The sequence below is a fragment of the Suillus paluster genome (assembly GCF_016628075.1).
Source record: "Suillus paluster strain FC165 chromosome Unknown EDB91scaffold_50, whole genome shotgun sequence".
Classification (NCBI taxonomy): domain Eukaryota; kingdom Fungi; phylum Basidiomycota; class Agaricomycetes; order Boletales; family Suillaceae; genus Suillus; species Suillus paluster.
Genome location: NW_024537610.1, coordinates 172835 through 189528, shown reverse-complemented (window position 1 = coordinate 189528; position 16694 = coordinate 172835). Strand labels below are relative to the sequence as shown.

Genomic DNA, 16694 nt, shown 5'->3' with positions numbered 1-16694 from the left:
TCGAGTCTCGCTCACGTCGTCTCTACTCTCCACTCCCACCTCGAGGGCCGAGGCCCTCATTTCTGTTTTGTCAAGCTGATACAGATTACATTCCCATAAAGATAGAGCCTTTCGCTGATGGCCGCTGTCAGTCCTCCTCGAGGACAGTGTAGCCACGTCTAGTATCCAAGGATCGGTTTGCCGTACGGGCGTCAAACATTTTAATACCTTACAAGCGCTTATTTTGAGGTGATTTCTGACAGATGATCACCTTGCTTGTAAAGGTCACATGAGAAGTTTCAGATGGTGGTGGGACCTGGTGGGATGTTTTCCAGCCTATGTAGGGCTAGATAAGCATCCTTACTGGACTCTGGGTCGGACTGGCGGAATTTAGCCAAAATGCAACAGCAACCGGCAGTAGCCCATGTCAGTCGTGTGATCACTAGTATCCTTTCCGTCGGCAGCTTACTGTGGGGGAGGGAGACGTGTGGTGAACAAATTCACCGGGTTACATGTCGTACATGTTCATTCGACTCCACCACAATCCTTGCAAGATAACGACACTCCGTGCCTCATAAGTATGTGTACATTAAAGGCTTATCACTCACTTTTAATTCGCCATTTGATATACACAGTTTCATGTCGTCGGAAGAAGATGTTGTCTCTGCTCTCCGCTGGAATAACAATATGGCTGGTACGTTAGCTCCATTTTACTTGAAACGATCCATTTTGTTGAACTTCATCGGTTTTCCAGTCGTAATTCTTACCCTCGTATCCTATGACTACAGTCAGTAACTTTCACGACCATTGCGCTGCGGCTGACCTTAGGATTATCTAGTACTTCAGTTCGAGAAAGAGGTAACGAAAGCTCGTTTTCTCTTAGTCAAGTACTCATATCATGTTGTCGCAGGTCAAGTATGTCTGGGTTAGTGTTCAATCCCCAACAAGATCAAGCTCTGGAAAATGACCGGGCGTCCAGGAAAGACAGTGGTCACTGATGTCGTATCTTTACCTTACTGTGAGCTTCGCCCAGCGAAATTGCTTGATCGGTTTTTATTTGGTTACTATGCCAGGTTCGATATTTTGGTCTTTTCCTTGCAATGTACGTCGTGGCGTTTGTGTCCTTCAGATCATACATTATACGCTGACACTGACCCCAGGGTTTGCGGCTGCTGTATGTGATAGTATTATGCCAACTGACAATCATTAGCTGACTAACACTAGGGGGAGGTCTACTGTATATACCTGAACAGGTGAGTGTATCAATGATGTCTTTCGAGAGAGAATGCCAGGCTAACCCAGACTCAGCCGTACGTCGCAAGTTCGTTTTATGCCTAAGCCTGACCAATTGCTGACCCCTTATTTAGCTGCAAGTATACCATCTTCAACCTGAACTGCATTTTCTCATCATGTAATCGAAATAGGCTATGGTCTTGTCGTTTTAGTTGAATGGGGCTTGTCCGTATATTTTTTCGTGGCGGAAGGTAAGTCACATATTCTCGCATGTCATTGTACGTACCAATTTTTCATCCGCAGTCATTCTCATCTGGCGTCTTTACGCCCTATACAACCAATCCAAGCTCATACTGTATGTCCTACTGGGATTGTTCATACCTATCGTGGCGCTCTCGATAGGGATGGATGTATTCTTATATAGTCGACCCGCAGCGTTCTCGGGTGAATTTCCACTTGCTTGAATCGAATTGTGCGCAAGCTGACGTCTCGTTGCATAGTCGTAGAAATCACATATCCGCACGCCAACTACTGCACATCTTCCTTCAACATAGGGCCCATGCCTGCGATATATGCTTCCATCCCCATCATATGCTATGATATTTTCCTAGTCGTTCTCGCGGCTGTCATCCTCGTGAAACACATGAAAGAACGAAGAGAAGTCAGAATGAGGCCCAACACCTATGTAGTCATGATCGTTCGATGTCATATCATATACTTCGTCCTGTAAGTTCCCCTTCATCTCGTGAGTTCTCTGCAAGTACTCATTGAATCCCGCTAGGAACTTGACAAACCAAATATTATCGGCGCTATTATGGATCAACCTGCCAGTATGATAATTCTGTGGTTCTAGAGAAATCAGCCCTAACGCTTACACGCATAGGAACCAGCGATGAGTCTCTCAGAGACGTTCATCAATACCGCTCCATTTATTATCGCCCCCCGTCTGATCATCAGCATTTGGGATATGCATGCCAACGAAGAGTGTTCAAATATCATCAGCACGGCGGCGTTCGCAGATTGTGTATGTTGGACTTCACCACAGATGTTCGACGAGCACGAGATGGACTCCTGCACACGATTGCCGGAACCATGATAGGGGAGATTTGAGGCGGAGTGAGGTGATTGAAGCCCTCAGGGTCAGGTCCTGTCAAATTCTTTAACACTTTATGGGAGTAAATAGTTCAGGGTTGACTCGGAGTTTTCTGTATATCTACCATGTACCGTAAGGTGCAATCTACATAGTATAATTGATTCGGGAGGACTCGATACATTCTTTGGCTCATGACTCAATATTGAGAGTGCTACTGACAAACTGTTCGCGAGGTCGTGAACCAAGTGATCACAACAGAGTTGTAAGAGACTAGTGCACTTGGATTAGAAAATGTTCTTATAGCATACTCGTACTTATGCTTATCCTCTCGCATGCAACATTTACGTGTGTGCCTTTTCCATTTTATTTGCTTGGCCATGTCGATGTACATATGTCCAGTGGAGATACAAAGACCAGCCGGCCTACCAGTAGTAACGTCTAATATTCTACATGTCTATTGACATTATATCTGATAGTACATAGATACACATAATGCTCCGGGTCGGCCCTGTACTTACCCTCGTGAAGTATTAGACAACTTGCCAGGAGCTGAGTTTGTGAACCACCTCACTTTCCCTCAAATTTTCCCTATCACGATTCCACACCGGAGCCCATCTCGTGCTGCTCGAGTGTCGGTGGCAGAGTCCAACATACACAATCTGCGAACGCCGTGCTGATATGTGCGCACTCTGTGTTGGCATGAGTATCCCAAATGCTGATGATCAGGCGGGGCGCAATGATGAATGGCGCGGTATTGATGAACGTCTCTGAGAGACTCATCGCTGGCTCCTGTGCGTGTAAGCGTTAGGGCTGATTTCTCTAGAACCACGGAATTATCATACTGTCAGGTTGAGCCATAATAGCGCCAATAAGATTTGGTTTGTCAAGTTCCTAGCGGGATTCAATGAATACGCAGAGAACCCAGTAGACGAAATGGATACTTACAGGACGAAGTATATGATATGACATCGAACGATAAATAGGACATAGATGTTAGGCCTCATTCTGACTTCTTTTCGTTCTTTCAAGTGTTTCACGAGGATAACAGCCGCGAGAGCGACTAGGAAAATATCATAGCATATGATGGGGATGGAAGCATATATCGCAGGCATGGGCCCTATGTTGAAGGAAGACGTGCAGTACTTGGCGTGCGGATATGTGATTTCTATGACTATGCGACGAGACGTCAGCTTGGGCACAATTCGATTCAAGTGGAAATTCACCAGAGAACGCTGCGGGTCGACTATATAAGTATACATCCATCCCTATCGAGAGCGCCACGATAGGTATGAACAATCCCAGTAGAACATAAAGTATAAGCTTGGATTGGTCGAATAAGGCGTAAAGACGCCAGATGAGAATGACTGCGAATGACAAAATTGGTACGCACAATGAGTTGCGAGAGTATATGACGTACCTTCCGCCAAGCAAAAATATGCTGAAAAGCCCCATTCCACTAAAACGACAAGATCATAGCCTATTTCAATTGCATGATGAGCGACTGTAGTTCAGGTTGAAGGCGATATACTTACAGCTAAATAAGAGGTCAGCAATTGATCAGATTTGGGCGTAAAGCGAACTTGCGACGTACGGCTGAGTCTGGGTTAACCTGGAATTCTCTCTCGAAAGACATCATTGATACACTCACCTGTTCAGGTATATACAGTAGACCTCCCCCTAGTGTTAGTTAGCCAATGATTGTCAGTTGGCATAATACCATCACATACAGCAGCCGCAAACCCTGGGGTCAGTGTCAGCGTACAATGTATGATCTGAAGGACACAACTGCCACGACGTACATTGCAAGGAAAAGACCGAAATATCGAACCTGGCATAGTAACCAATTAAAAACCGATCAAGCAATTTCGCTGGGTGAAGCTCACAGCGAGATAAAGATATGACATCGGTGACCACCCTCTGTCCTGGATATTCAGTCAGTTTCTGGAGCTTCATATTGCTAGGGGTTGAATACTAACCCAGACATACTTGACCTGCGACAACATGATATGAGTACTTGACTAAGAGAAAACGAGCTTTCGTTACCTCTTTCTCGAACTGAAGTACTAGATAATCCTAAGGTCAGCCGCAGCGCGATATTCGTGAAAGTTACTGACTGTAGTCATAGGATACGAGGGTAAGAATCACGACTGGGAAACGATGAAGTTCAGCAAAATGGATCGTTCACAGCCAAGCTAACGTACCAGCCATATTGTTATTCCAGCGGAGAGCAGAGACAACATCTTCTTCCGACTCCATGTGTCACTGTGAGTTGGCGAAGTCAAAGAGTCAGTGATAGGCTGTTGACCGCTGACCTACTTACTTATAATGGGCAGAATTTCGTTATCTTGTAAGGGTTGTGGTGGTTGAATGAAAATCGTATGACATGTCAAAGCACTTCTTGACATTGTCGGTGTCACGAATCGTCGCTGTGCTGAGCTCAACAACTAGCTATCAACGGAAAGTTCAAAGGGATATCAGTGATCACACGACTGAAAAGGGTCACTGGTTCACCCTTGACAGCACTTTTTAGAGCTTCCCATGGTCTTTCAGATGGGTTTCTTGGTATGCGACAACCTGTCTCCAAGACGTCCCTCCCGCAAGAACCTCCCTAGTGTTGTTGGCAATACTGCGCCAGTTTTGCCACCCTGGCAATTGCCGGCGAATTTTGAAGGGTTGGTGGCAAAACTTGGCGCAACTAGTAGTAGTTACTAGTACCAGAGCCTCCGAGGGCGACTTGGACATTCTGTGACATATTTCCTTCACAGATTCGCCACTTGACATCGCGAAACAATAGCGCTGGGACGGTGATCGAGCTGTCAAACTTGTTGAGAATCTAAAGTAGTATTACCAATGCAAAGGCCCATTTGCGGCCGCAGCTTTCAAAGGTGATGTTCAGCAGGTATGATCTGACCCGGAGGATGGTTTGTCTTGGAATGTGCAGTCTCTGTTGATTATGAAGGGTGTTTCGTCAATGTAATAATCAGTAGTATTATGCAATGTGTCTGGGAGTTTTGCCAAGTTTTGCCAGTGCGCCAAGTGCCAGTTGTGCCGGCACTTGGTCAAAACTCAGCCCAAAGTAGTTTTGCCCCCTACACTAAACCTCCCACCCATTTCTCAAACTTCAGTGACTTTCCTCTCGAGGTACGTGGCCCTTATCTTCTGTGAACTGAAGAACACCTGTATAGTCTTCAGCGCACGCCCCACGAGTCCGCGAGGTCTGGTAGGACCGTTCGCGAGGGTAGAGAGGACTGTCTGCGAGGGTCGGGAGGACCGTTTGCGAGGGTCGAGAGGACCTTATGCGAGGGTTGGGAGGACCGTCTGCGAGGTTTGAGAGCACCGTCTCGCACATCCATAGATGTTTTGTGTTGTAGATAGAATCCTTGTTTTCGTCGTGCTTTGATGATAATAGGGGAGCTCAAGGTTGAACGCCCAACGCCCAACCATGTGATGAAAATGAGTATACCTAGAATAAATAGAAGTAAATACAAAGTAGCACAGTCACTCACCTAAACCTTATGGCGCGAAGCACCGAAACCTTCGTGAATTGTTGAGCGCACGCTAAACCTCAATACTTATTTCTATGTGTTGCTGTCAGTTTTCGTGTTAACGCATCAAGAAATCAGCTTTATTTGTAGTAGATAATAGCTGATTTTACAGAAATTATAGCAATGATATATTGAAGCTAAGGGTTTGCGACCCAAAACATTGTTTTGAACCTGCAGTAAAGTCCAGGATGAGCCGTGATTCCCAAAAGACACGAAGGAGCCCTGTGACACGTCAGGCACAGCATGGACTCCCATCTCAGAAGGAGAAGGGCGAAGCAGAAGTAAGAGAGAATGTACCATTCAGTGTGCTGGAGGCATTGTGTACCTGGTCACCTGATGCTGTGGTACTCATGCATGATATTACTGTTACTGTAGTCTAGACCTCATGCATGTTCTACTGCTATCCTAGTCCACAATTCATGCATGATGTACATATAGTCATAGGTCATGCATGATGACCATGCCTTGCATGGGATGCTAAGCATCCTCATGCACCACCGCATTTTTTTGACTGTGGGAACTTTGTCACTACACTCAAAACATATCCATTTCTGGTCATCTCCTGGATCTCAACATTTCCCACACTCCTCCCCAGCATATTCCTGCCCACCACCATACCATATTCACCTATCTACTGTAGAGAAGTATTAGTATAGGCTATGTACATATAATAGGTCAGAATAGAACGCTTTTTTTGCCTGTTTTTGTACCAATACAAGCTCCAGAGACCTGTACATATAATACAGGAAAAACATATCAAAAACACATCCGCATTTTTGTCCCTTCAATAATAGAATGTACTAGCACACTACTTATATGCCTTTTAGTATATATGAGTCTATTCTACCGCTTGTTTGACCCTCTAAAGGTCCCTACACCACTAGATGTAGCATGTAGACAAAAAATATCAAATAGCTTCGCATTTTTTCACTTTTAACTATATAGACTTGGAAATATGATCCCCAGCAACATTTAAACAGCATATACAATATATGATGATAATAGGATCACAGGTCGAGTCCCTGGTGTGCTGTATTGCTATCCTCCCCTGATGGTTCATCTCCTGGGAATTTTTTCCTGGGGCTCCGGCCTTCCAGGAATGTAGGGACTATATTTCTAGGTGTATATGGAGCTTATATGTATCATAAAAATATGCCAACAGTAGCAAAATCCTCTTTTATATACCAATACTTCCTCCTGCTTGCATGGGTGTATATTTTCGCAATTTTGATGGTTATACTCATTTACCACTGTGTAAATTATCTAGCGGGCTCATATATAATACATAGGGTGTGTTAAAGGCCAACCATGGCCAGGATCAGTGAGAAACAGGGCGGAGCATTGATATCATGGATAGACTAGATATGTTGAGTGATAAGGAATTTTGCATGTCATCAGGGAGATCTATGGAGATCAGACTGTTGTAGTCCATTCTAAATCCACTAGGAAGTATTGTTCTAGTGTTACAGGACGATCCAGCTAGAATTGAGAGCAGGGCAAGCATATAGATAAGAATTGGACTGTGGGAAACCTCAGGAGTCAAAACATCGAAAACCAACACTTCATATACATACAGCTATGGCCTCCATACAACTTACATTCATACAACAACCCTTCCACTCCACCTCTACCCATGGAATAAAGTGTAGGAAGGTTCTTTGGGTACTCTACTATGTAATTTACTGACTTTTAAGAAAATCTTTACCCTATATGCATCAATTATGACATTTGTAGTTTTTTTCTCCTAAGAAACATCATATTTCACTTCCCTATTCATCAATTGTGGATGAGCGGTCCTGTGCTCCTGAGATATTGTATATATTATTGAAAGGTTGCTGGGGATCATATTTTCAAGTTTATATAGTTAAAAGTGAAAAAATGCGAAGCTATTTGATATTTTTTGTCTACATGCTACATCTAGTGGTGTAGGGACCTTTAGAGGGTCAAAAAAGCTGTAGAATAGACTCATATATACTAAAAGGCATATAAGTAGTGTGCTAGTACATTCTATCATTGAGAGGACAAAAATGCGGATGTGTTTTTGATATGTTTTTCCTGTATTATATGTACAGGTCTCTGGAGCTTGTATTGGTACAAAAACAGGCAAAAAAAGCGTTCTATTCTGACCTATTATATGTACATAGCCTATACTAATACTTCTCTACAGTAGATAGGTGAATATGGTATGGTGGTGGGCAGGAATATGCTGGGGAGGAGTGTGGGAAATGTTGAGATCCAGGAGATGACCAGAAATGGCTATGTTTGGGATGTAGTGACAAAGTTCACTGGAGGGGTGGAGGTGCATATATATGGCATTCAACCCTGTCAAATTAGGTTTAGGAAGTGCCGAGAAGCTACTTCAGATTTGCACTTCATGCCATGCATGGTAGCATGCATGTTCTATCTGTGATCCTACTGAGGCTCACTACAGTAAAAACATGCATGGCTACATTACTACAATCCTAGTTATATCATACATGAATAGGACAGTATAGCCTGACCTGGTGAATGGTTCCAGCACTGGGGATTCTTAGAGATAAGGAGCTAATATTAGTGTGTTTGTGCAGATGTTATGACCAATGTCCCTTAATCTAACTTAGTAGATGTTTGGAAGCCGGACCACACCACAGGACTCATCTGAGAGAAGAATAACAAGGGAGATAGTATTGAGAGGAACGTCTAGGTTAAGTCTAAGGAGTACTACTGACTACTACCTAGACTATATACTATACTTGGGTCGGAGATATCTGAGTATGAAAGGTGATGATATATCTATATACGGTCATAACATTGCACCTAGGGTATAGGGTCTCTTTACCAACCAATCAACTAAGGAAAGGGTTTAAGGGTATCGGTGATTAAGCAGGGTCTCAGGGTACTGCTTCTATTCAGGGTGAACGGATATGAATGAAGTGAGAGAGTTCTGTGACAAGAAGTCTTGAGTGGTGATTTAAGATCTCGATAGGGTATAGGGTCTGGAGATGCATCGAGTACGATTGGATCTAAGGGTTTCTCCAGGGTCTTCGATAATGAGTATGCTTCTCTATGAGTGGCGCTTCTGTGATAGGGGTTCAGGGTTTCTGTGACTGTGCAACAGGTTCCAATGTAAGGGGTTCGGTGAATGACAGAGGTAACTCTTAACATGTCATGTGTGGGAAGTGCAGGTATACGATGTGAAGAGGTGATGACTTTGAGATGCGGCTTGTAATAGACTCTCGGTTGTGATTTGATCATAGAGGCGTGTAGATGCTTATGATGTAGCCGGTGCCTGATTGTAGGACTTCTGAGTGTCAGATGTTTAGGGTTATGGATATGGATGGATGACGTTGATGTAGTATAGATGTGAATTGAAGATAGTGATCGTTAATCGGTTATCCATCTTATCTTTATCAGGGATCTTATCTACTCTAATCTTATCGGATAAGGTGACTTATGGTTTGATAATCGAATTTTAGATGCAGTAGGGAGCATTCATGACAGCAGATATCCGGTGAAGGCTTCACTGGACCATCTCCCTATTGACTTCACCATGTTGAACAGGACTAGTGATGTGCAGGCCCAGCTCGGCCTGAAAGCCCCAGCTTGGGCTTGGCTTTTGGGGGCTTGGGCTTTGCGAAACCTCAGGCCAAGCTGTGGGCCAAAGCCATGGCTCGGCTTGGGCTCAATGACGGCTTTCAAAAACAAAATGACTCAAAATTTGATATAAGTAGCGTTCAAGTCCTACAGCACTTCATTGTCGTCCACTGAATCAACATCAGACTCTTCCTCCTCCAAAATCAGTGTATCCCACCCCTCATCATCTGCTGGCTCGACTTCTAACCCGTCAGTCTCATGTTCAGAATCTTCACTTTCTTCTTCTGTAAGGGATGAGGGACCAGGCTCCCAGAATATAAGCTCATTACAAAGAGAACACTTTATGCATTGTAGAGCCTCGACGATATCTCCTTTCAGCTGATTACACCGCTTGGTGATCATGATGCCTCCTTGCAAGAAAGCTCACTTGCTTGAGACAGATGCTGCCATAATGGATAAGTAATCCCTTGCCAGCGAAGCCCACACTGGATACCTTAGGGCATTGATCTTAACCAAAACAACAGTCAGCATTGAGCGAGTAGTGAGTAAAAGTGACTTACACCCCACCACTGAATAGTGGTCATACCTGCTGAGGGAGCAGCCTCAATGGTTTCAATATAGCTTGTGAACTCAGCCCTCCATGGTTTCGATGGATCCCCGATGGACGCAGCACCTGGTTCTGCCTTGGAGTCATCTTCAGAGTCGCTCTGAACTTCCTGAATGAGTTTCTTCAGGCCACCAACCTTACTTTTCGTAGTTGCAGGCTGTGACAATGCAAGTGACTGATTGAGCTCATTGTAGCATTGTTCGAAGACATTCTTGGCACAAGCAAGCACATCATCGAGCAAATTCGATGGCCAGTGCTTTTTGAAGTACGCGAGTTTGGCTGTCGGATCAAGCGCTAGTATGGTAGAGTATGTTAGAGTCAGGATGATTGGAATAGAAAACAACGAACACATGGCAATAACATAGGCAGCAGTGTCTGTAGTTTTCTCATAATGTTCATCTAGCTTCTCTGCTGCTGCCTTGAGTGCACTGGCAAACCAAATATACTTTGGTCTTTCCGCTCGTGAAGACCATGATTTGTGAAGCATCTCCAGTGCAGGAATTGCAAGATGGAGAGTTGATCCTCGATCGGATGAGAAAGCTTGCTGCGCCACATTGGCATATGAAAGAAGGTCTGTGAACTGGCCAACCCGTGTCCACTCAGCAGACATCAATTGCAGAAAGTCGATTTTGGCACACTTTGATAGATTTTGCTCTTGGTGTCCCATTTCATACACAAACATATCGACATGCTGTAATGGAAAGTCAGAGTAAGAACAAAAAGGTGTGGTGGTGTATCATACCTGCTTGTTGCAATCAGCACGATTAAGCATAATGTAAGTCGAAGACCAGTGGACCTTCATATCAATTAGTAGTTGTGTTGGCAAAGAAACACCTGCTTTCGTCTGAACAGTTCTATATAGCTCTTTCCGTTTTGCTGAGGGACATTCTTTGACACAAATCTTGACACCCTGTGTGGCATGTGAGGCAACATCTATCATTTCTTTGAACTTAGGGTGCTCAAGAGCCTGTATGGGCTAAATTCTGTTAGTTTACAGCCGACAATATCGATATGAACGAGTCTTACCTGATCTGTGGCGACAAGCCACTCAATTGCAGCTTTTCTAAAATTCTGGTGGGTGTAAGGGATGGCGCGCTCTGACAATTTGCGCTTGGTCAAGTGCGCATCAATCATTTGCTGTGCTTGCGCAGCTTTCTTTTTCTTGGCTGCAAGGTCACCCAGCAATTTAGATGTGAAGGTGTTGGCCTTGACCCATGTACAGTATTTTCCCGCAAATTTGGCTTCTACATGACGGCAGAGGGTTGACATCTCGTTTACAATGGTACATTGAGCCCTAGTGGTAGCAAATATGTAGTGTTAGTGATGTAAAGAAATATGCAAATGATATGACAACGTATGGACAAACTTTGCACTTTCGATGTTTTTTGACCTTGCCGTTAGTGTGAGTGCACTCAAATGGTTGACTGAAGAATTGGTCGATGTTGCAAGTTTTGTCCTTGCGTGTGGGAGATTCATCGATGATGGGCTGGACATCAATGTCTGCAAGAATACCATCTTCGTCAACATCTTCTTGAACTTTAGCAGCTTTCTTGCGATGGACTCGTTTGCCTGATGACGCTAGGTCAGGAAGGTACATTATCTTGCAGATAGACCTACACTTTGGATTCGTCTGTGCATCTTCACATTTGTCATCACCAGATATCTCATCTTCATTGATTTCTTTGACATGTGCCCTTTTGCTGGTGGTTTCAGGTGCGGTGGCATTGACATTTGGTGCATGAGTAGACAGGATGGGTGCTTGTGGTGGTTCAGCAGCCGGAGAATCGGTGTCATCGGTGGTGTGCTTCAACGCCTCTGCAGCACGAAAGGTGTTGATGGCTCTTGTTTGAGAGGGGAGAGCTGCCTTCTCGGAGTGCTCCAGGAGCACAGCAGTTGGTTTGCCTTTGCACACTGGACGCACTACACGTGGCTCGTCGTCACTGTCTGTATTGACCGTTCCAACCATTAGATTTTTCAAGTTAGAGAAAAGGTAGCAATGCACCAGTACCATAGGCATGAATACCTTTTATCCCAATACAAAGGATCAAGATTGTGATGAAAAAGTACACTTTGAACACAAAACAACATGAGATAGAGTAACATCGACGGTGCAAAGCACAAAGATGGGCAACTTGCCTTTGTTTCTGACATATGAAGTGTTTGTTGGATTTGCAGAAGAGACTAAAGTAGCAATGGTTAGACAGATTTAGACATAGTAAATAAACTCATACCTGATGTCCAGATGTCCACAGAAGTCTGTAACAGATGATTTAACTCCCTAAAGTAAGGATGCATCAATATTGATGATGGATGAGCAGGGACATAAAGCCATGGCTTGAGCCGCTGACTCTGGCTTTCCAACAACTCAAGCCAGGCCCTAGGCTGTGACTTAGGCCTGGCTTGGCTTGACCTAATCCAGCCCAGCTTTGGCTGGCCCACGGCTTGAAGCTGGGCCGTGCACATCACTAAACAGGACTCCATGCAGAAGATATTCTAGCATTCCACCTATGCGCAAGCCATAACCCTTAAGGTTCCCCAGACCAGCTCTCTTTATAATGCCACTAATCTGTTTCCAGAACTTGCTCTGAGTCAGTGGTCTTGCTCCTTTGGTGTGTCTCCATGCAAAGAGATGTCCATTGATCTGAGGATCATTTATTGCAAAGTGGTAGAGTAACACCATTTTAGGATCTCTCTGGTTGTCTTGTTGCGCCCAATAAACACTTTCTCCTGCTGCAGCAACCTTGGTGCATGGTATGAAGATCTTGGTAGCTCTAAACTGATGCCTGTCTTCAATGTCAAATTCTACATCTGCGTGTTTGACCTGCTTTTCTGGATCAAAGTCTTTTATGGTCTTTGTGGTGAGTTCTCCTAGCTGACATAGTGTGTAGAATGCAGTCATTAAGCACATGTATACTGCGGCATTGAGCGGAGTTGCTAGATTGAGGTGGGACCAGATTTCAAGAATTAGCTTAACTGTGAATGGTGCTTGTTTGGTGCATTTCAAGGAGGAAGGGGTGAGTTCTGATGTGCCATCTAATGATGCTCTTAGCTGTTCTTGATTAACAATCCAGTTCTGACCATGTAGTGTGTGCCACACTTTGATCACATAGACATAGTTTGTCAGTGTCTTCCCTGAGTATGAGCTGGCACAGCTTGAAACAAAGTTCAAGATAATTCACGTGTCGATGGGACAACAGCTGTCCCTCCAGGACAGATCTCTTGTTGTAGAAGATGTGAAAAACCAGAAGACCAGCACCATAACACTCTCTTGTGCCTACTCCTTACATACCAATGGTCGACCTCAATACATACCAGACACCCAAGTACAACCAGGCCGATTTTGCTATGTATGGCAACCTGTTGACCCCCTTCCTGGCTTCATACTACCCCACCCCCATTCTTCACAATATTAGGATATCCGGTCCTTTCACATCACTTCTTACATACCAACACCAACACCTACCAGAAATATGTCAATTGAATGCATTACTGCACCTTTAATACAATCATTCTTGTGAAGACACTTGACAGGGCCTTACTACATTTCAACCCGGACAACGGAGGACCGACTGTAAGTATTCCACACCACCCTGGTCCCAGTCCGACTAATTTATACCACTATGTGGGCCCGGTTGTCAAATTCCATACCATCATGTGGGCCTGGCCTTTAATTCTACATCACCACCCTGGGCCCAGTCGTCACATTCTATACCACGATATGGCCCAGCCATCAATTCCACATGCCCAACCCAGGCCTAATCATCAAGATGCACCCGACCATATTGCCCCGACCGTCAATTTGATGCCACTACCCTAGGCCTGGGTGTTGAATTCTATACTATTATATGGGCCCGGCCGTCCTTTCTACATTACTGCCCTAGGCCTGGTCATCAAATGCTCTCTTCAGATCCACATCACCACCCTGGGCCTGGTCCTCAAATTTTATAACAACATATGGGCCCTGACCGTTGATTCTCTATCACCACACGAGGCCTGGTTGTCAAATTCTGCACTGACATATGGGCCCGACCATCAATGCTACATCATCCCCTGGGCCTGGTCATCATATTTTATACCATTGTATGGGTCCGACCATCAATTCTGTCATTCTACATCATCACCCTGGGCCTGGCCATCGTATTCTATACTATTGTATAGGCCTGGCAGTCAATTCTACATCACCACCCTGGGCCTGGTCATCAAATGCTCCACCGACATATAGGCCCTACTGTCAATTCCTGTCCATCCTACATCACCCCCTGGGCCTGGTTGATATATTTTATACCATTGTATGGGCCCGGCTGTCCATCCTACACAACCACCCGGGGCCCGGTCGTCATATTTTATACCATTGTATGGGCCCAGCTGTCCATCCTACATAACCACCCTAGGCCCGATTGTCAAATGCTCCACTGACATATGGGCCCGACCATCAATTCTACATCACCACCCTGGGCCCGGCTGTCATATTCTATACCACCATATGGGCCCAGCCATCAATTCTATATCACCACACGAGGCCTGGTCATCAAATTCTGCACCGACATATGGGCCCAACCGTCAATTCTACATCATCCCCTGGGCCCGGTCGTCATATTTTACACCATTGTATGGGTCTGACTGTTCATCCTACATCACCACCCTGGGCCCGGCCATCACATTCTATACCACCATATGGGCCCAACCGTCGATTCTATATCACCACACAAGGCCCTGTCATCAAATTCTGCACCGACATATGGGCCCGACTGTTAATTCTACATCACCCCCTGGGCCCAGTTGTCGTATTTTACACCATTGTATGGACCCGACTGTCCATCCTACATAACCTGGTTACCCTGGGCCCGATCATGAAATGCTCCACCGACATATGGGCCCAACTGTCAATTCTATATCACCACACAAAGCCCAGTCAGTCAAATTCTGCACCAACATATGGGCCCAGCCATCATATTCTATACCACCATATGGGCCCAACCATCGATTCTACATCACCACCCTGGGCCGGTCATCAATATCTATCCCACTGTATGGGCCCTCTCAGTTGTTACCCATGGGCCGAGCCATAAATATTGAGACCACTAAACACCATGGGCCCACCCGTCCCTATCGGCCCCATCTTGCACCTGGGCCCACCTTGTATGGCCATGTCACTCAGAAGAATCTCAACTTTGGGTGGCCGTGTAACATGGGCCAAAGTTACTGAAGGGGCTCATATAGTCAACTGAGGTGAGACACTTTCATTAATGGACTATCTACCTAACTAATACTCTCATTCAGTCTATATCTTCAATAGGTTATGAGCCCTGAGCTGGACATTGTTATGACCCACGTTCACCAATAATGATGAAGGAGAGTTCACGACCACTAGGACTCGGTCAAAGATGATGAGAAACAGGATAGATTGAGCAGTAACGTCTAGGTCACTACAACAGTAGGAAACGAAGAAGTTAAGTCTAAGGAGTTCTTATGCTAACTACCCTACTTTTATACATAACATTGAGTAGGAGTCTGAAAGAAATCAGCCAATGAGAAAAGAGTCGTATGATACTGCGGATGAGTAAGTATGACATCATGATATATAAGCGACTGAGTAAGACGGTTACTAAATAGAAACCCAAGATCCAACCGGTTCTTCTTTAGGAAGCGAGATTGTTCTAGCCCGTGGAGTGGGGGAGCCAATCGGAGAAGCAACAGGTGACATATGATGAGATGTCACGTGACCGGCTCGGGTACTGGAAGTAGCCGAAGGAAAACCGAGAAATGAAAAATGGTTCGTATTAGGAATTCGTGACAGACATGCAGCTGGATGGTCACCAACAACGACCACAGAGGTAGCCGAAATGCAAGCTTATGAGACTGCAATCAAAAAGTGGGATGAGAACAATGTCATTGTCAGGCAACAGATAGCAGTATTGGTCCCTGATAGCCTATTCATTCAACTCCTCTCCCTAACCTCCGCAAAGGACTTCTTCAACATGCTGAAGAACCAATTCAAAAGAACTGGTCACTCGCAGTCAGCGTGGAACTCCATCGACAGCTCTGGGAGCTGAAATTAAAAGAAGGTGGTGATGCCTGTGCTCATATCGACATGCTCAGGAAGCTACAAGAAGAGCTCGCTTCCACAGGAGATCCTGTACCAGATAAGGACTTCTTCAACATTACCTTTGCATCACTCCCACGCAGCTATAACAACATCCTATCAGCCATTTCAACAAGTATTTAGCTGCACCAGAAGACACCCACTGTACACAAACTCATGAATCTTGTTATGAACGAGTACGACTGACTGCTCATCCAAAGTGGGACAAAAGGGAAGCTGAAGAGTGAGGACGTAGCTTTCTCAGCCAACAGGACCTCGCATAAGGGCAAGCAGCACCAGCAGAAGTCGAAATTTCCCTACAACTGCAACAATTGTGGCTGGAAAGGCCACAAGAAAGAGGACTGCTGGGAAGAGGGAGGAGGCAAAGCTGGTAAAGCGCCGAAAGGGTGGAAGCCATGGGGGAAGAAGTCAAAATCGAAAGATGACAACAAGCTGAAAGCGAGCGGGTCAAATGCAGATGTGTTGAAGTTGAAGGATAATTCCAAACCCGACGGAGTATGGTTAGTGAGTGCAGAAGACACCTGGGGGGAAGAACCCGAATCTCGGGACATACCATTGATA

The 16694-nt window shown here is 45.1% G+C and overlaps 2 protein-coding genes across 2 annotated transcripts; one reads left to right on the top strand and one right to left on the bottom strand.

The window, feature by feature from the left end:
- Positions 1–618: 618 nt before the first annotated feature.
- On the top strand, positions 619–2308 carry EDB91DRAFT_1084210 (uncharacterized protein; the record flags this gene model as incomplete). Its single annotated transcript, XM_041315740.1, has 13 exons — positions 619–673; positions 734–766; positions 818–837; positions 890–904; positions 1053–1081; positions 1140–1153; positions 1404–1463; positions 1516–1567; positions 1637–1656; positions 1713–1938; positions 1994–2042; positions 2096–2236; positions 2258–2308. 13 exons carry the CDS (start codon positions 619–621, stop codon positions 2306–2308), a joined length of 765 nt encoding a protein of 254 aa, XP_041174591.1.
- A 603-nt stretch (positions 2309–2911) lies between these two features.
- On the bottom strand, positions 2912–3469 carry EDB91DRAFT_1147369 (uncharacterized protein; the record flags this gene model as incomplete). Its single annotated transcript, XM_041319288.1, has 3 exons — positions 3251–3469; positions 3148–3196; positions 2912–3094 (listed from the first exon to the last, which is right to left on the bottom strand). Coding segments are annotated over exons 1-3 (399 nt in total), but the record flags the coding sequence as incomplete, so codon positions are not given.
- Between the last annotated feature and the right edge of the window lie 13225 nt (positions 3470–16694).